The following is a 19,901-nucleotide window of genomic DNA, read 5'->3' as shown; positions in this document are numbered from 1 at the left end:
CTGATGAATGTCTGCAGGAGCAAAGTTCACATCTTTGCTTGGAGGGCTACTGAATGGGTAGAGCCTGGCAATTAGATATTGCTGTGCATTTGGACCAACTTTCTGTACTATTAATCATTCATCTCGGGTTGAATTTCCTTCTTCCTTCTTCGCTGGCTCCCTGATGAAGGGCTCTGAACTCCATTGTGCTCCAAATCTAATGAGCAGCTGAGTTTGTGAGCCCTGAGGATGGGAAGCTGAATTCTAGAGTTTGGAGCTGGTGAATGCAGTGTGGTTGTGTTCTGCAGCTGGTTACAGGGTGGTAGGTACAAGGCCATGTGGAAGATGCAACTCTCAACAAATTAACTTTCTTCATAGCAGCCTGGAGGATGTTTGGGATTTGGGGCTCATTAAGGCCCTGGTGTTTTGGCTGTCACTGAAGGCTGCTTGCACGGTTCAAGGTTTATTTTTGCCCCACTCTACCCCCTGCCCAGTGAATTGGCTGGGGCTGGGCAGGGCCTGGGAGGGGACAGTTGACCTAAAGTGGGCAAAGGGATATTCTATGACATAAAACATTACACAGAGCAATAAAACCTGGGGTAGAGAAAGAGGGAGGGGGGGTTGGCTTCCAAAGTGGCTGTTCAGAGACTGGCTGGGCATTGGTCTGCCTGTGGGAGATGGTGAGTGGATTTCCTTCACGTATTTCCTTCTCTTTTTATTCTTTTCTATCTCAATCTACAAGTTTTCTGGCTCTTGTTCTTCCTGTTTTCCCTCCCTGCCCCACTTGAGCAGGGGGAGTGAGTGAGTGAGTGCCTGTCTGTGTGGGTGCTTGGCTCCTAATGCAGCTCCTCACCAAAAGGCATTAGCCTGCTTTGGGTTTTGCATTGTGGTGTTGACTCTTCAGAAAGAAAAACATTGCTATTGGCTTGTTAGTATTAGTCTGATCATATTAATATGCAATTTTCTTTTAAGTTAGACTTGTTCATAGGCCTTGGACCTTGTGGATTATACTACTGAAAGTCACAGACTGCTTATTGATGATGCTATAAGCAGTCATTATGCCGTGTTTTTAGAAAGTGGGTAATGCCTCAGAGCTGGAAGGTGATGCTTTCCAGCAGTTTACCAAAGGGAAGCATGTACAGAATGAAAAGAGGCGATGGAATGGAGGCAGAGGATGGAAGAAAGATTCGTAACAAGTTTTCATCTCTTTTTTGAACTACAAGCAAACCAGATCTAAAATATAGTTAAAATCATTCTAACTGCAGCTCGTGAGCTTACATTAGGTGGGAAAAAGCTCTTTGAGAAACCTGGACAATTAATGGCTGCTGTGAATGGATCATTAATGCTGTGTTATACAAGGTTCATCTGTTTCCCTTCAGATATCTGTTTTGCCCTGTAGCTACTGTTAGCTACTACCTTGTGTTTTCTCTCCAAAAAAGGTCCTTTTGTTTTGTATTCAGCTTTCTAAGTCAGCGATCGTTTTATATATTGAAGGCTGTTCTTTTATGTCAAATCACACTTCTGTTCTTCTAGGTCTCAGCGAAAAAGAAGTCAACCCAGAAGACATAAAACAGAGGATCAGAAGTCTCTTGGAGATGTCATGGCTATGGAAACTTCCTTGGAAGATGTGAAAGTAAAAGAGGAACTGAAAAGAGGGCCAGACCTAGAGGAAGAGGAGAGAAGCAAAGTGATTGAGGGAGAAGGTAAGGGCCTTGCTCACTAATGGCACATCACTTCAGTGAAGAATTAGGGCAAGCTATCTCTCTAAAACACATTTGTAAATGACTTGTCTGCTGTTCTTTATATCTGTTGAAATAGTGGTGGAATCTTTCCCAATATTAAAGCTGTGCTCACTGAAATACACCATCATTTACAACAGCGATTGATTTTTCCCTCTCTTTAAGGATGCAGTCCAAATAGCTTTCTTGGCAGGGCCTGAAAATTCTGCCCAAACTATTACAGGTTTGTAAAACATATATATTAGGGGAGGAATGTTTTAAAATATTTCATAGAGAAACAAATAAATATATTTTGTGTCCTGCTCTGAAAAGGAATGATTTGTGCACTCCCTTACGCAATTAATCTTTCCCTCTGTCCCTCCCCATTTCTCACAGAGACTGAACCAAATCAGCCTTAGGTTGTGTGGGATCCACAGCTGCTGCCTGAGTCCAAGTTGCAGCTCTGGTTTTCTCAAGGCTTAGCTGTAGGAGGGAAGCTTTTCAGCTTTCTTTGCGTGGCTGAGGTTAATACTAATCCATGACAACTCCCAGTCCATTTTGATTCCTTCCACATATGGTTAGTGCAAAGGCCTGACCTCAGCCTTGGAGACTGGAGGCTCTTCTTGTGGTACCTGTTTTTTTCCTTGGCTGTGTATGAAAGGTTGCAATTCTTGCTAGCAGTCAGATGCTTTCTCCCCCCTAATGTGTGTGGTCAAGTTGATGTGCCTGTGAGGCACTCGGTCTTTGAGGCACTTTCATACACACTAGTGAATTCATTTTCATCTGCTGTATATGTCCATTATTTGTTGAGTGATTGGAGAAAACTGATGCTGCAAACTGTTTAGAGAACCTTGATAATGATCTTAAAGGAGACCTGTAGAAGCTTTGGGGAAAGAATTGAGGGGTTTGTTCCATTCCAGAGTCTCTTTGCTAGACAGTGGATTTTCTCTTTTCATGGGAAATAAGGAGTCTGAAAATCATTGTTGTACAGAGCAGGAGTAGCACAGTGCAGATAGTTGATTTCTCTTGCCCTAAGCTTCAAAGTGTCAGCAGTGTGTTAAATTGTCTGCTTGAGCTCCTGTACAAGTCTTAACAGTTGGTGCTTATAATAAATGGCCCGAAAATGCTGATATCCCTTCGGAGACGAGATAAGTGACGAGGACAGATCTGAGATCATTAGAATGGCAGAGGAACAATAAAGGCTCTGTTCTAGCTGACTAGGTTCCAAATCATACACTTAGACTACATGTTAAGAGCCCTTTAACTGTTAGCACAGGAGGGAAAAACTTATTTTCAGCACCATTGCAGAAAGTATCACTAGAACGGGGCTATTTGCTTTGCAGTTTCAGCAGGGTCTGGTGCTCAGTGTGGCTGTGAGCAAATATGTATACAAGGTTCTTCATGCACTGTAGCAGTTAAACACCAATGAGTTCTCTAGTTTTCTACATCTAAAACATCTAGTTTTCTACATCTACTTCTCACAAGTCTATTACAGTTTCATCTTGACACCCCTTCCCCTCAAAGGGGTTGTACACCTGCAAATTCAACAAGCTCCCTATAGCACTTCAGGTTGTCCCTAGACAAGCAAGTCTTCTTGCTATGAAGAAACATCATTGTACTACTGCTCTGCTATGTGTGTGTGTGTGTCTTCTTCAGCAGCAGGACAGCTGGGAGGCATTCCTCTTTTAACCTACCATATCAATCTGTGCATAAAGGTCTCTTTCATGGTAGCCAGATAGGGACTTGGAATGTTATCTCACTTTTTCCTGGCTTTTAATTTTATGGATTCATTTGCAAACTACTTCATTCACCTTAACGCAGAAACTTCTAAACAAAGTTCTACATGCCAGCTGCTGTCAAATTACCCATTTAGAAGTCAATAAAGTTGGTGAATGGCATTTGTTTTGTTGCTGGCTAGAGAATTCTTGGAGTGTACAGAGAGTAAATATGATCTAGTTTTGTGCGACTGGGGAAAAATCCAATTTGCCTTTCATTCAATATTGTTGTTTCTCTAAGGAAGTTCAATATTCCTTTCTCTGTGACAGAACAAACCAGTTTATCTGAGGGACTGCCTACAGAAGTACAGCAACAACTATTTGGGCTCAGTTTGTTCCCTTTTTATAAATGAGTGTAAATAAAGTCATTGGAGCGGACTTCTGGATACTAATGAAATTGAGATTTCAGCAGGGATTTTAGCACTTAAGTGTGGGATTATTCACCTTCTCTTTTCAGGCCTTTCCTCTTACAGCTACCTCTTATCATTTGTGATGCTTTATCTGGTTTTCAGTTGACTGGTTTGGCTGGTCAGCTTTGGGCTAGTCCTTACTGGAGGAGTCTCAGTAGGTTGGAATTGGTCACAGTGAGGGTGAATGGTCTTTTATCATCAGCAGTCTTCCTCCCCACCCTGTTAGAGGGAGAATGGCCTTTTGCAGAAGTCTCATCTGGTCGTAGCATCTGCAGGTGAAAACCAATCTCTTATGAAATAAATTGAGCACTGGCATCTGTCTGTGGAGCATCTATTATTCACTTCCCTCTGAGTGACCTGATAACTTCATTCATGAAGTGAAGGAAGTGTTGGGCAAAGAGAACATCCATCATTTTAGATGGAATAAGGTGAGATGTGAAGGCATCTCCTGTCCTCTTTGCTCAGTGGCCACTAGGAATTCTAATTACTGCTGTAAAATCAGGGCACATGGGTCCTTTAACAGATTTATTTTGGGAAGATAGGCAGGAAAGACTTTTATGGGTCATTACTGCCTCTGGTAAAAACACTGAGACGTCTTATCTGTTCAAGAGGTGTTTTTGTTGTCACAACCATGTAAGAAACCTGCGGTGCTATGCAGATAAGATGAATGACAGTAAGCTAGGAGAAACAAGGACAAACAAGGGTGCTGGAAAGCATAGCTCAGTAACCACTGCTGGCTCTGTGTCTGTAATAGGCTTAGCTCAATGCTGTACTGGAGTTGTGCTTTAAAGGCATCTTTTAAAAAGCCCTTACAGTGGAAATCTTTTGGTAATAATGATTCAGGTATCTTTGTTCCATTCCTCATTTCCTAGGGCTGGTGAATGCATCGACACGCAGTAATGCTCAGATAAGAGCTGTGCTTGCAAATAGAGGGAGCAGGAAATGGGGGTGGCTCAGACATTAGAGCAAACTGGTGACTACAACAGTGTGTGCCCCCTTATCAGCCAAAAACTTTGGAGCACATGTATATTTATTTTTCTTTCTATTCTTATTTGTTTAGTATTTAGAATTTTAGATATTATAATTATAGTTACTTGTATTTATTCCTGTGCTCATCTATTATAAAACATACACAAAAATGGAGATTTAAAAAATGGATGAGGTAAAGATGAAATAAACAGTATTTCAGAAATACATTTTATTTTGTTAATGGTTCAAAAATATTTTCTTCTTGCAGCCCCGTGGATGGTTTTGTGCATCCCATTTTGGGGACTGCTGAGACAGAAAACCTGAAATACAGAGTCAGGGCTATGTGGGTTTTGGCTCACTGTCTAGTTTCTTAGGGGTTTAGATCTTTTCCCTCCAGGCAACATTCATTTTGGCAGCCTTTCTGCTCCAGTCAGGGATTCCATAGAAATGACAGAGTCTTCTCTTTCTGAAGTAGGTTTCTGTAAGTCAGTGCTGAAGTACAGCAGAGTTTGTCTACAGCTTTCAGTCTGCCTGTTTGAAAGGAAGAATAATACCAGGATGGAATCTGTTAGCCCAGAGTTGGAGCTTTTTGATGGAGAAAAGTACTAAATGCCTGGAGCTGTTGGCATACGAAGCTAAATATTGCCTGTTATCTTGAAACAGGTGACTGCAAAGTGAAGGCTCGTCCTCCAAAGGTGAAAGGGGAGAGGAAGAGGAAGCACCTTTTCCATCAACACCAACACCATCTGCAAGCGCCTCCTGCTCCTCTGCAGCAGCAGCAGCCACCGCTGCCACCACCTTCTGCAGCCCAGCAGCCGCTGGCGCAGGGTGAGGCACCGACAGCACGGCCACCAGTGCCCCCAGTAGTGCCCACCTCGACCACAGCAGAGAAGAGCTTGTCTCCAACTCCCCTGAACATCATCCAGCCCTTGGAGGCACCAGCTGAGGAAGATGACTTTAAACCTCGGCCAATCATTCCCATGCTTTACGTGGTTCCACGGACCAAAAAGGTGGTGTTTGACAAGGAGCGCATGTCCTGCCAGCAGGCGTTCGAGCAGTTCGCCACGCAGAAGAGTCCGAGTTGGCAGGAGCAGTCAGTCCCTATGGAAATCTCTGGGAAGGAGGAGGAGAATGCAGAAGCAGAAAATAGAGAGGTTGCTCCAGAGGTCAGCGATTTACAGGTATGTGTGAGCAAGGAGGTAACTGAGATTTGCTGGTTTTAAGTGAGGACCAGACTTGGAAAGAGAGGATGATTTGTGCTTGAGCCTCCAGTGGAATGATGTCATGCTGATGAGCCAGAGTGCTTTTAGTGGAAGAGATGGGTTATTTTCTCACTGTTCAGTCCATTGTTGCATTGATGCTAGCTGATAAATCAAACTTGTTATTGTCTTCAAAAGATAGAGAATCAATTTTCATGCTACAATAGTACAGATGCTACTGAAATGATCATCTCAGGCAGTAGGCAGGAGACCTCTGCTTGCTGCAGAGCATTGAATTCTTGAGAGTGGTAAAACCAAACAGTCCCCAGGGGAACTTTGATTGCCCCATCCTTTTAATAATTCTTCTCCCTTGTTTCTGACTTCCTCAGCTGATGTGCTTTACACTTCTCCAGCATGAGCCTTATGCTTCCAAGTGCTGGCCTGCTATGTGGTGTTGCCTAGGGATCTTTTCCAGCATGAGATCTAGCATTGGAAAAGTTGGCAGAAAACTTTTCCATGGACAACACAGTTCATGACATGCAATCTATCTCGGGCATCTCTTTTCTTTGGGGAGTACTTGCCTGAAGACAGTTTCCAAATAGGAAGAAGGAAAATGTTTAGGACTTAGCAGCAAGTCGGAGCTCTTGTTTTCCTGCATGATGCTGCTGAAAGAGCCAATGGAATGGCAAAGCAGTTAGGATTTTTGGAGACAGGGAGAGATGTGCACTGCTATACCAGCATGGCACAGAGCCTACCTTTCATGTCAGTGGTTCAAAGACATAGTGGCTGCAGATATGAGAGGAAAGAACTGCTTTGCTGTGCTGCCATAAGTACCTTCATTTCTGCTCGCTCCTGTGTAACATGGAACGTTCTTGGATTTCATCCTTAATGCTGCAGCACTGCTGCTTTTCCTCATGTTTATGAAGCAAAGCACGTGGCACTGTCAGTTCCTAGTGCAGAGGAACTCACCTGTGATGCACTTAGGGCCTCACACCAAGCAGACTGTGAGCCCTGTGATTGGGCTGCAGTGTTGACAGTGCTGGCTGCTATAGGGGCAGTGGGTACAGCACAGCATGAATATGTCTGTCATGCAGCACACTGTAATGTTCTAGTTAAATGCTTCAGGTCCTGTGCACCCCATACATCATTTTTGTGCTACGGTTCTTCTCTGTTGGTGTGATTGATCAGACTTTTCATAAGCTAATGGAATTGGCAGGCTTGAAGCTGCTCAAAGGCTGCTCTGATTTTAAGCAGCACTGTAGTTTACCTGACATCTCACGAGATAGCATTGCCTTTATCTACCACAATAATTGGCTCACAAGGCTTTATTGATCACAGCCAGAAGGTGGTGAGCAGTTTGCTGTGTAAATTCAAGAACCTTTTCTGACAAGGATACTGCCTCTGTAGTCCCGTTCTCTCCTTTGCTTGCCAAGATGTTTTGGGGTTCCCATCTAGCTTGTTCTGGTTCGTTACAGACTGCTGCTGCTTTCTCAAAAATGAAGATGGAGATAAAGAAGAGTCGTCGTCATCCCCTGGGCAAACCCCCAACCCGCTCCCCACTGTCAGTGGTTAAACAGGAGACCTCGAGCGATGAGGGTGAGTGCACAGGAATGTTCATTGCACATTGAATGCTCCAATGTCTTGTCTGAGCTGAAAAAGTGCTGAAGCCATTAAAAGAGCTGGATGGCCTGAAATGTTTTGTGTTACACTTAACTGATAGAAAATGCAGCATGTTCCCTTTTTGATAACCCAGCTGGAAACCACATCCATGGGAGGTGTCCCTTCTCACTTCCTACCCTTTTTTTCTCTCAAGAAGATGATTTTGCTTTTTCTCCCAAGGAAAAGGTTTTACTGCAGAATGAGGCAGTATTTTGGGAAAAAGAAAATTAAAAAGACTTCAGAGAAAATAACATCTTAAAGTCAAAGCTTCTTCTTGGATATTGCCTTAAAATGAGATCTGTTCACCTCCTAGGGTGGTGGACCTTGCACCAAACTTGGTGTTGGAGGATCCTCATTAGAAAGATCCTTTTCCCTGTTTTGACTTGGTGGATGGTGTACAGGGACTTTGCTGCCTGACTCAGGAGCAGCTTTCTGTGGAAGCTGGCATTTCTTGGGGGCTGATCAAACGCATTCTTCCCTTCCCTGCCTGGGAATAGCAGCAGCTTTCTTCACTCCCTGCTTTTTCAGGGCTAAGGTAGAAGGATGAGCTGGAGGCTGCGGTGAGAAGGAGTGAGCATGGAAATGAAGGGAATGCACATGCTACACTAAGATTCAGTTGAGACAGATTGTTAGACTTTTCTACTTGCATGTAATTTGCTTGAAATGTAGGAGCCATCCTGAACGCTGTGTCACCTAGAATCCATCCTGGAATGAGGGAAGGTGATGATAACACACAACAGTCATTTCCTTTTTCTCTCTGTCTGTCACTCTGGATTAGGCTGTCGGTTACACTGATTTCACTGGTATCATAAATCCTTCCCTGTCTCCTGATGTGCCTTGACTAACATGTGGTTTGGTTTTTACTGCAAGTTCCTTTTATCCTTTCTGATAACCTCAGAGTCTGAAAATCTTAAGAAGGGAGGTAGGAGTGAGGAGAAGCCTCGGACTTGTTGAGAGGAGAACATTAACTGCGTGCTTCCAATAATGAACACTGAAGCAGTGAACTACTTGGTATAATGTGCTGAGCTCTGGGGATGATGTTGCACCAAGATGTTTTGAGTTGCCTTGGCCAAAGCTGATCTTTTGGAACCTTTGCAGATGAACAGTGCAAGGAGTGATTTACGCTTCGTCTTGGGTGGAGCATTTCTTGAACATTTATAATGATTCAAGATTCCTTAATAGGGAATGGCAGGAAATTTGGACCCCCAAACTGGCACTAATGGATTCTGTGGTAGTTTTATTCATAAAATGCCAACGGCCTTGTAAAGGTTTTGTACAAACAAAGAATTAGCAAAATAATTAGCACAATCAGTAGCTATCAGAGCTCTGGCAGGAGAGGAGTGGTGGTGAATGCAGATCACAGGCTTAGTGGGGTGAACTGATGGAAGTGGCTCTGAAGCAGCTGCAGAAAAGTAAAATGAAAACTTGAACCCAAGATATCTCGTAGCCAAGATCTGTGTTTGCAGACACAGGTATGGGATGCCCTTTGGGAAGGTGGAAACGGATATACTGCTGACCGGTGGGAACTTGGAGCTGCATTTGTGTCTTCCAGGGAATGCAGCTCCCAGTTGGAGGAAAGAAAGGAGGATTTCCTTGCACTTGAATCACACATTTGGAACTTGGCTTCATTAAAAAGATGTAGTAGGTTTCTACAGCCAGAAAGTGGAGAGTTATGAAGGCATTAAATCTGGATGCTCTTCCTTCTTCTTCCTCATGGCTGGTTCCATTAGGTCATTAGTGTCTCTCTTGCCTACCCTCCCCATGAAGTGGAGATTACATCTGTTTAGGGAAGTGTTTGAAGCACACTGAATGCTCTTTATTGCACTCCTTATGTTGTCAACACATGAGCTGTTTGACCCTACCTTGCTGCATGTTGTCTCCTGTCTCTGCACTGTTTTGCACCTACTGACTGTCCATGATCCTTTTTCTTTTCTTTCTAGAAACATTTCCATTTTCTGGAGAGGAAGATATGAGTGACCCGGAGGCTTTGAAGTCTTTAATTTCCCTCCAGTGGAAGAATAAAGTACCTAATTTCCCAGCTGAAAGAAAATTCAATGCAGCCGCTGCCCTGAGCGAGCCATACTGTGCTGTCTGTACCCTCTTTTACCCCTATAACCAGGTAATTCCCAATGCTGCTCAGATGGCCGTGTCCGTGGTGGGTGCTGCATGGTGGGGACTAGCTAAGTTACGGTGCACACCTGCCCAATAATGAAATAAGACCCAAAGGAGCATGTTTGGATTTGGCTTAGGCAGTGGATGGAGCCTTTTTTATTCTCTTTCCTGGCTTCTCTGCCTTTCTCAGCTTTCATTTTTTAGCTCACATTTAAAGAGCTTTGCACTGCACCCACTCTTTCATGCAGAGAAAAGATGCCATATGGGGCATGTGATCACTCTTGTTTCCATCTCCCAGACTTCTGAATATATGCAAACAAGCAACAAAATACAAACTTACTGAGTAAGCACATACATCATTTCTTAGAAACTACCAATATGCTTTGGGATATGTTATGAGCAGAAAGGCAAAATCTATCAGATGAACGACTTACTTGTTCAGTTGTGTATTGATTTGTTCTTGCCTGCTTATGGAGCCAGATCTGGCTTTGTGTGTCCACTAGGAATACGTGCCTTAGGTGCACATATATATATATGTCTTGGAAGCTTTTTCTGAGAAAAGCAGAACCCACTTCCCCTCCCCCTCAATAAAATAGTGTGATTTATTGCACAGACTGAAAATAAAATACCCGTTCTGATTGCTGGATGTTGTATAATGGTTGTGAGGAAGACTGGGTATGGTTTAATCTGTTGCTTTTAACTTGGGTCTCCTACCAGCAACCTTGAAATGCCCTTCAGGAGGTATCCTGGCGGGAAGAGTAGGGAAGGATGGTAAAAGAATGGGAGAGGGGGAGGGAAGGTCTTGCTTTTATTAATAGTTTCCTCTTTTTGTGTTCGTTGGTGTTTTCAGCTGCAATTTAGGAATTCACATTTTTACAGAAGAAAACCAAGGAAAGCTTCTCCTTATTCTGGTGCTGCTTTGAGCTTTCTGAATAAATCACAGATCCCAGTGCAGGGCTAAGGAGGAGAGGGAAGGAAGAGGCAGGGCTGGGGGTGTGCACGAGAAGACAGGGTTCAAGTTAGTTATTCATGCACTTTGCAAGGGGGTGCTCTGATGTTAAAGTTCAAACTGTGACCAGGAAAGAGGCGATTCCATCTGATGGTGTTTTCTCTTCAAGTCCTTACAGATGGATAAAGAAGCTGTCCCTGTCTCTGTAGCAGAGACCACCTCTTTTGTCCACCTTTCCAAGTGTGGACAGAAGACTAAGCCTCTGATCCCGGAGATGTGCTTTACCTCAAGTGGAGAAAACACGGAGCCGCTTCCTTCCAATTCCTATATTGGAGAAGATGGAACCAGTCCCTTGATATCCTGTGCCAAATGCTGCCTGCAGGTTCATGCTAGTGAGTGTTTCCTTCTTCACCAAAGTGTTTTGGGCATTGAGAAACAAGTTTCTTTAGGTGTTGCCTAGATTTTAATTCCTTCTTGACATGCTTGCTATACCTGTCACTCCCGCTTTTTCCTTTTCTAGTATTAGGTTGTCTGTGTATTTGAGTCCATCTTGGCAGTCACTGGTCTTCAGAACACACATAAATACTCTTTGTGCTGTTCATTTTGTTGGGTGATTCTTCTCTAACAGAAGAGATTCTTTAGTTATCCTTCATTTTTTTGTAATAAAGCAGAAATCACAAAGCTGATCACTCTTTTCTCTTGTTCACATGGTGGCCTGCTGGGTAAGGTTAAACTGTTCTTGTGTGCATCAGAGATTATGGAGTCATTTCAGATGTATTTGATCAGTGTGTGTGTTACTGTTTGTAGTAATGGCACTTGATTACAGAAAGGAATATATGTCTCTTTGTTTCCCTGGTAGTTATGTCTAAAAGAAGATCTGACTAATCCTGGTAGAGTGTACCTTTGCTGTAGATGGTGCAACATCTAGCTAACATTTGCACTGTTCTAGATGTGATGAATTCCTATTCAACTGTTTGATCTTGACAGATGGGAGATCTTATTTCACTTGTATCAGCTGGAATTCCTTTTGTTGTTCCCATTTTGTAGTCTGTGGGTTACTGTGCAGCTTGGCATGACTCTTGTTTGTGGAGAACTACAGTGCAACTGTTGTTTCTCTACTGCATCTGTAACTGTGGTCACTTCTGGATCAGGTGGTGCAGAGTGAGCATGAGGCTAAAGACTGCTTTCAGTGCACAAATTGCAGTCTCTGTAGTGATCTGAACAGAGATGCTGCATCTTGTACACCCACGTTTTCAATAGTCCAGTCTGTCCATATTGTTTCAGTGGCCAAATTCTCTATAGGGACAGAGGGATGTGGGCAAGATGTTAACCTGCAGTCTCAGACAGGGCGTAGAGGAATTTAGCTTTCTATTTTGGCTGTGCTCTACCCTTGAGGATAGGATAGAAGTTAAATCTAGTCTGATGTAGTTTCCAGTGTCTTGTTGCTTCCTTGTTGCTGTTTGTACTTCTAGACTGCAATATCCCTTTGACTTTGCTGCAGAGAATCCATTTGCTTTTATTACAGGATTGCAGTGTTGAGGTGTATTTCGGTGAAGCTGGCAGCATGCTGTAAAACCAGTTGGCAGCCTGCTTGTTCCAGAGAAGTGCCCTCACCCAGCTGTGCTGGGTTACACCAGTAGCAAGGAGACAGAGAGGAAAGATTTGTGAAGGTTTCTGGACTTCTAAGGCGTTGGCAAATCCCTAATCAGATAATACTTTCCTTGTTCCATGAGGATCATCCTTAGGGGACAGTCTGCTGTCCAGTAAGTGTGTCTGTTTCACCCCTCAGATCCCATAGTCCAGCTACTGTGGTCCTGAAGCAAGAAATCAATGTGCAAATTTCTGCCTATTCCACACCATTTGGAGCAGTTTGTCTTTCAGCTCAGTGTTTTAGACTCCTGTTTTCTAGCACAGGGTTGAATCTGCTTTCTTCATTCACCATATGATGAAAAGAGACTTCAGATGCAGCAAACAGCTGTGGATCTATATTATTGACTTTTTTGGACGTAATGTTTATCTGGTTAAGTGGATGATTTTTATAAATCAGGTTCTTGTGGCAATCTTGGTGTTTTCTGAGTAACTTCTTGTGAGATGGATTCTGTCATTTGCGACTCATTCCCAGCTGAAATATTATGTTTGGTTTTGTTAGGATAGGTACAAGCTGTGGGCTGAGCTTTGTGTTACTTAGGATGCTGGCCATCAATTTGTGGTATGTTTAGTTCTCCGCTCACTTTGTGAGCTCATGGGAATTGTGTAGATCCACTTCTTCAGAACAATTCTTGTGTCTTTCCCCCATTGTTTCAGTGGCAAACCTCAGTGCCTTCTACAGCATTATAAGGGCTTTTCTTTGTCTTGCTTCCCTGTCTTTATCATGGGTATAATACCACTTTCCTATTTTGGTGCTGCAGAGACGTATGTAGGAGGATTTGGTGCTTGCATTTTACAGTAATAAATGCTCTGTAAAGTCAGATGTTTCTAACATTTAATATAACTAGAAATTAGTTTAAATGCTGTTAAATATTTGAAGTGCATGTATTTAATTTCTTTGCAATATTACTGGGTTTGTCCTTCCTCATAATACCACTTAGCAAAGATGACTGCTTCAGTCATGCTAAAATTCACTGGTCTTACCTGTTTTAATATACGAGTGCCTTCCAGCAGTAGCAGCATCACACCTGAGCCCAGTTCTTCCCTAAGGGGTCAAAGTAGTGCTGTGGTAGCTCTTACACAAGAGGGGGAAAAGAATGCTGAGGGTTACCTGTGTGTGGGTTTCTGGTTTGTTCAGTTTTAGACCTGCTGGTCCCAAATTCTTCCCCCTTCCCAAAGATGATTTTCCTTACGCCTTTTTTTTCTGAGCCTAGACTTGAATATAGTTATGTAAATGCTACACCTGATTCCAAAGATGCTTCTGAATTGAGAGGTCAGCAAGTCAGTTCTACAGCAATATTGGCATAACTCTGAAGGATATAACTTATTTTCTTTCAGGCTGTTATGGAATACGTCCAGACTTGGTGAATGAAGGTTGGTCTTGCTCACGGTGCTCAGCCAATGCATGGGCAGCGGTAAGTGTCCATCCTCTTGAGACAGAGATGGGTGGTGGGTGGGTACAGTTTGTGTCATTTTCTGGGATAGACAGACAGTTTAGCAGAGGCTTTTGGTCCAGTTCTGAAGGAATTTTATTCCTACAGGAATGTTGCCTGTGTAATCTCAGGGGAGGAGCTCTTCAGATGACCACTGATGGGCGGTAAGTGATGGGTTTTCGTGTATTTTCCTTCCATACTGCACCTGATCTTGTATTGTTGTGAATTTGGGCTTGATGCTCAGTTAGTTTTGGCTTTATGGAGGTAACTGCTACTCACTGACTTGGCAGGATAAGCTTGGCTAACTCTGTTTTCCACTCTGCACCAGGCTTCTCAATAGCAGAGGTTAACGTGGCTCTGAGCACTTGTCGAATTTGGTTGTTTCTCAGAGAAAAGTCTCTTCAGAGAACGTTCAGTCTCATGCAAGATCAGATGCATAAGAAGGTTGATCCCTGTTGTTCCAGAGACATTTACCTTGTGCAGCCATGATTAACAATCAGTTGGTAATGTTGCCAAGGCTGCCAACCACCATAAATAAGCCTTGATACTAAGGGAGTCAGAGAAATGTTAAACGCCCTCTTGAGGATTTAATTCAAATAGTGGTAGACTCTGATTTGTCCCTTCACTTTCTTTTTTCCAGGTGGGTCCATATAATCTGTGCTATTGCTGTCCCTGAGGCCCGTTTTCTCAATGTAATAGAGCGTCATCCTGTGGATATTAGTGCTATTCCAGAGCAGAGGTGGAAACTGGTAGGTGTCTTCTATCTGTAGAGAGTGTGAACAAGAGCCCAAAAGAGACAGGTTTTAACTAGACAGAACAACGTTATGTGAGGTCATAAAGTAGCCAAGATTGGAGGTGATGTTCTCTCATTTCCAACAAGTGCACCAGGAAGCTGAATCAGTTGGATGTCTTCTGAGGTACTCAGTGCTTTGGCACACAAACAAGTTGTGATTACCCTTTCCTCTCTTAGGAGTGTGCTGTTGTGCTGGGCAGAGCCTAGGACACTCACCTACGTGGCAGTCATGTCTAAACTACCTGAACTCTTCATTTCCTGAAAGTACTGCATAGTGGGAGTGTGAAGGGATGTGAGAACTAGGAAGAAGCTGATGTATTGCTCACTTGTTCATCTGTAGTTTGATTTGTCTTACTTTACCTCATTTTTTCTATTGAGAAATATCTTTTAGAAATTAATAGGCATTTCTTTGTGACCATGACTGCAGAGATTTTAATCCAAGTCCAGCTACCACTTCATACTTAGTTGCATAGCCTCATCTGAGAGATTAGTAATGGATGATTCATTAGCTCAGACAATTAATCTTAATGTTAGTTAATGCCCCATCACTATAGTGTGTTATTGCAAAATAAATTGTGCTTTTGCTGCTTTTTTTGGGTACAGAAGTCAGCTGGGTGATGGTTGGGAGTGTGGTACAGGAAGGTGATGGAGCAGTGATACATTGGTTAGCATTGATTTATTTGTTAACTGTGCAGCTATTTAGCACAGGCAGCCCAGCCAGGGCCTGGATGAGAGATTAGGAAGAATCTCTCTCTGCTTCCAGAGTTATTTCTCTGTTGTGCAAATGGGTTTTGTACACAAATGTGAATGTAAAAAGCATTCATTATTCAGGTGGAGTGATGGAGCTGTGTGATGTGAGAGGGATAAATCTTGCAGCAGTGGTTCTTTATGGATCATCTGACATTTCCAGCATGCATCCTCTTCATTACAAGTACTTGTAACGATGAACTAAAAATCCTTTTACACAAGACTCACTTGTATTGCTTAATGGAGCCTCATAAGGAAACATGACTTAATTCTTTAACTCTTCTGTGGCTGCCTTACAGTCCTATAAAGCTAGGGCAGTATTAATGGACATAAAACTCTGTTGCTTCACTCTGCTCTGGAACGTTGGCTATGCCATCCACAGCCTCTGCGCAGCCCTGCTCCACATCTTTCTGTTTCATTCCTGAGTTAAAGCTTCAGTTTTGTTCATCTCTTTCCATTGTATTGCATTTGCACCTCCTGTTTTCTTCATGTCTTAGGGGAAAGGTGGAGAGTTTTTATATGAAGTACCTTGACTTACACACTCTACTGATGTGATTTACAGGCATCTATTCCTTACATTGAAGTTAGCAAGAGCCTGGCTTGTATGTAGCTCAGTTCTTGCCAAAGCCTGGCTTTAAGGACATCACTTGGAAACTGTTAGCATGGATGCTGCTGCACACTGCTTCACCATCATCAGAGTGAGTGTTCTAGAGGTGCAATGCTGTTTAGTTTCTGCCAGGATCTGTGGTAACCCTGCCAGAAGGGCTTGCTGGCAAGTCCATGGCTAGTCCAGGTAGCTTTGGACTCAAGTTCAGGTCTTGGTCTTAAATTTCTATCAGCATGCTAGTGAGTAAAATGGCTTGTGCCCCAGCTGGCTCAGCTGTAGGGATGTAGGAAGTGGACTTTCAGTCTAATTACTCTGTGTTCAAGAGCATCAGTAGGCGAGTCCTGTTGTGTTTCATCTGATTACAGAAGCCTTTCCTCTCTGTGTTGATCTCTAGTTGTGAACATCGTTACAACATGTGTGCACACACCATCAATATCTGTCGAAAGCAGTTTGTTGGTGGTGTCACCAGTACAACAGGGAAGAAAGCAAATAAATTCTCTTGAGCTAAAATTGAAATGGGTTTGAGAGTTCTGAGCTAGGTAAAGATTAAAGAAAAATGCATTTGGATGGCAGAATGTGAAGGCAGTGATGCTTCCAGCAGCACCATTGGGGTAGCGTGTGAAGAAGTACAGAGGAAATCTAAATTGGATAAGATTGTGCAGAGAAACACACTCGTGAGCCATTGTGGAGAGTTTTAGCATTCCTTATAGGAATTCCTGAAGCACGAGAGGAGTCAGTGGAGGAGTTGCGGGGTGTCTGATTTTGGTGTGCCTTTAGGAAGATAAATTGAAGATGACTAAAAGGTGGTGGTGGTGCTGGATCTGATGCTTTGGCAGTGACAGAGTTGCTGCAGAACTAGATAAAATTGGAGAGATGCCCTTTGCTGAAAAGATGGGAAAGGAGAGAAGGAATGATGTGGGCGTTGAGGACAGTTGAAGTGAAGGGATGGAGATAATGGAGGAAAGAGGAGTGGGGGTTACCTTGATTCTTTTTCTCTGTTTTTAAACATGTCTTGTTTTAAGTGACTGTGACGAGGAGTTGAAGTGATCTCTTTAAAGGTACATCCTGTTCCTTGAGCATGGACCAGGCTCCCCCCTTTCAAACACAGAGTTTTCAGTCCATATGTGGGTATGGCATCATTTTAACAAATGCTGTTTCCATGCTCCCTGACGAATGGTGGATTCTGGGCCAGGGCATGTAAATTATTTATGGCGTGGAAATTTGGAATAATGAGCTGTCATTCCTCAGTGGAGTAAATGAATTGTGGTGTTCGTCAGGCAGGAGACAGCCCATTGCTTACTCTCAGCTGTGACCCGACTCTCTGCTGTGTGTTTCTCCTCTCCTGTGCTTTCAGCCTTCTCTCTTCCTGCTACCTCCTCTCCTACAGAAAATGGCTTTAAATCTGCACGTGCTGCCTTATCACAGCACTTGGCACCAGTGCTTCTGTCCACGCCTTCTCCTTCCTCATAGAATCCCAGCCTGGTTTGTGTTGGAATGGACCTTAAAGCTCCTCCAGCTCCAACCCCTGCCACGGGCAGGGACACGTTCCACTAGAGCAGGTTGCTCCAAGCCCCTGTGTCCAACCTGGCCTTGAACACTGCCAGGGACCAGGATTTTTTCACCCCTTCCACCCTCTTTTGCTTTTCAGTGTCACTGTAGCCCAAATTGTTCCTTATCTTTTGATCGTATTTGCTGTGAATATTCTGTTGGTGTAGCTCTTTTGCCTGTATAAGGAGTTTTTCTTGCCACTGGGGTGTCATTAGATGCATGCTAATCCTTTTGGCTTGGAAGAATCCTGTTTGCATCAATGAAGGCAGATTCCTGATACTGGAGGGTTAATGTTCTCTTGCGAGGCAGTATTGTGCACACTGTAGATCAGCAGTTGTCCCTGCCGGCAGGAGAATTAGGTATTGACAGTTTAATAATGAGATCTCATTGCTATTGACTTGCTTTCGGTGCTGTGTTCCTGCTGTGCACTTTGCTGTGGTGCTTATCTGGCTTTTGAAGAGGGTTTACAGAGCGATAAAGGCACAGCTTATTAAATACTAAACCCCACGCTCTGGCAACAGTGAGGCTCTGGCTTTGAATTTCCTGCCTTTTGTTAGTTTTAAGCAAAAAAGGCAAATGAATCTTTGGTGTAAGCGTAGTGACTTCAGTTAATTCACAGGAAGCGAATTTGGCTCAGTTCAGGTACCTGTGGGGCAGCCCCTGGTCAGGGAGGGGGGACGTTGCACAGAAATAGAGAGGAATCCATCTCCCTTTCTTTAGCATGTTTTGCTTTCAAGGAAGAGAAATCCTTTTTGGAGAAGGAATGGTCTTTTATTTGTCTTGGCTTTGGCTCTTTGCTATGGAAACATAAACCCCAACATTAACATTTGGTCATTCTTACTTTAATTCACTGCATAGTTGATAATGTACTCCTCATAGTTTTGAGGGTACACTTTAAAGGTAGCTCAGATCTAGGAGCAGAGTGACCTTGTATTTCTGGGGGTTGTATTGGCTTATTGTGTGATCTCAGGCAGCTTATGTTACATTTCTGATCCTATGGGATGTAGCAATTCATATGGATCTTAAAATTTAGGTCATGTATTGTGTAATGTTGCATACTTTGAGCACTGCTTTAATGGGAGCGAGGTGAATGAGAGGCCATGAAGAGTGGAAGAGGGGAAGAAAGGCTCTGTTTAATATCAGATGCTGCAGAGAGAAAAAGAACCTGTTATTCATAGTATCCCAGTATGTTTATAGGACATTTATGTTCAGGTGAGTGGATGGATTTTGGGGAGGCAGGGGTCAGTCCTGGGGGCAGTGGCTGGAGCAAACCAGCGTGGTGTGCTTTGGAGATGCTCATCTGGAAACAGGCACTAATAATCAGTTTCCTCTTTCTTTGTAACAAATAAATTGCATAGCTGTATAGTCAGATCCATGGGCATACAATATCCCTCAGGATCTTATATATACGGGCTGTTCATTCTAACAAGTAAAATGCCTGTTCATCTCAAGCGTGTGATACTGATTTTCCCCTGATTTGCCATGTTCAAGCCTCAGATAAGGTAAAGAAGCTGCCATCGATCAGTGACAGATTCCCCAGACTGAAATGTTAAAATCTGAGAAAGGGTTCCTAAATAGCTCCTTGGAAGCATTATGCAGGTGTCCAACTTAAATCTCTTTAGATTGGGATTCCCAAAATCTGCTCTTTGTATTTCTGAGGGGCTGGAAACAAGAATTTGGTACTGGTGGGGAAATGGATGTGGTTTCCCACTGGCACCTCATGCTTGCTGCCATAACGCTTATGAAACTTAGCTTGGGAAAGTTTTAATTTCTCTTTAAAGTAGTCATACTTTACATACCCACATACCTGTCCCTACAAAGTGCTGTCTGAGGAGATTTGCAGAAAATGAGTTGGAAAAAAATAGTGAAAGATTTTATACCTCTTTTTCCCTGTAATTCAGGTGCTTGGTACAAGGTATTTATTCCTCCTGTTAGCAAAACGGTGACTGAATTATCCACAAGAGCTAATCTGACATGGATACTGCTAAAATATTGACAGTTGATATGTTTATGTGTGTAAAATAAACAGGCAGTGTTTTGTTCCAGCATATAAAATGATATTCTATTAGATCTAATAGATGTAATGTTCCATTAAATTATTACAGTTATTCTGTGCTCTGTCCTTTCAAAAAATGAAAACATCATTTTCTAGCAGTGTTCCTGTGAAGATCCAGCCGCTGCTTGAAGTCCCACAGGCACGTTTTGTGTATCTAAGGAGGATGAGTGTTGAGGAATGTGTGTTTGCTGGTGATGTCCTCCCTTTCTCTGAGCCCTCAGACATAGTCTCAAATTGGATTTCATTCTGCTTCACTGTCCAGCATGGTTCTGGAGGGCTGTTACTGGGAGATGTCAGATG

General features: G+C 43.1%; 1 protein-coding gene across 1 annotated transcript in view; it reads left to right on the top strand.

Moving 5' to 3' along the window:
• Positions 1-19,901, top strand: part of LOC104403091 (lysine-specific demethylase 4B-like) — a 70,697-nt gene that overhangs the window by 44,160 nt on the left and 6,636 nt on the right. Inside the window, 8 exon segments of the mRNA XM_010011130.1 lie at positions 1,513-1,682; positions 5,515-6,032; positions 7,526-7,646; positions 9,650-9,828; positions 10,940-11,162; positions 13,756-13,832; positions 13,959-14,014; positions 14,491-14,599. Of these exon segments, the coding sequence (XP_010009432.1) occupies positions 1,513-1,682; positions 5,515-6,032; positions 7,526-7,646; positions 9,650-9,828; positions 10,940-11,162; positions 13,756-13,832; positions 13,959-14,014; positions 14,491-14,599 (1,453 nt within the window).

This window comes from Nestor notabilis, unplaced genomic scaffold (assembly GCF_000696875.1).
Source record: "Nestor notabilis isolate BGI_N333 unplaced genomic scaffold, ASM69687v1 scaffold6363, whole genome shotgun sequence".
Classification (NCBI taxonomy): domain Eukaryota; kingdom Metazoa; phylum Chordata; class Aves; order Psittaciformes; family Psittacidae; genus Nestor; species Nestor notabilis.
This window is presented reverse-complemented; position numbering and strand designations above follow the sequence as displayed.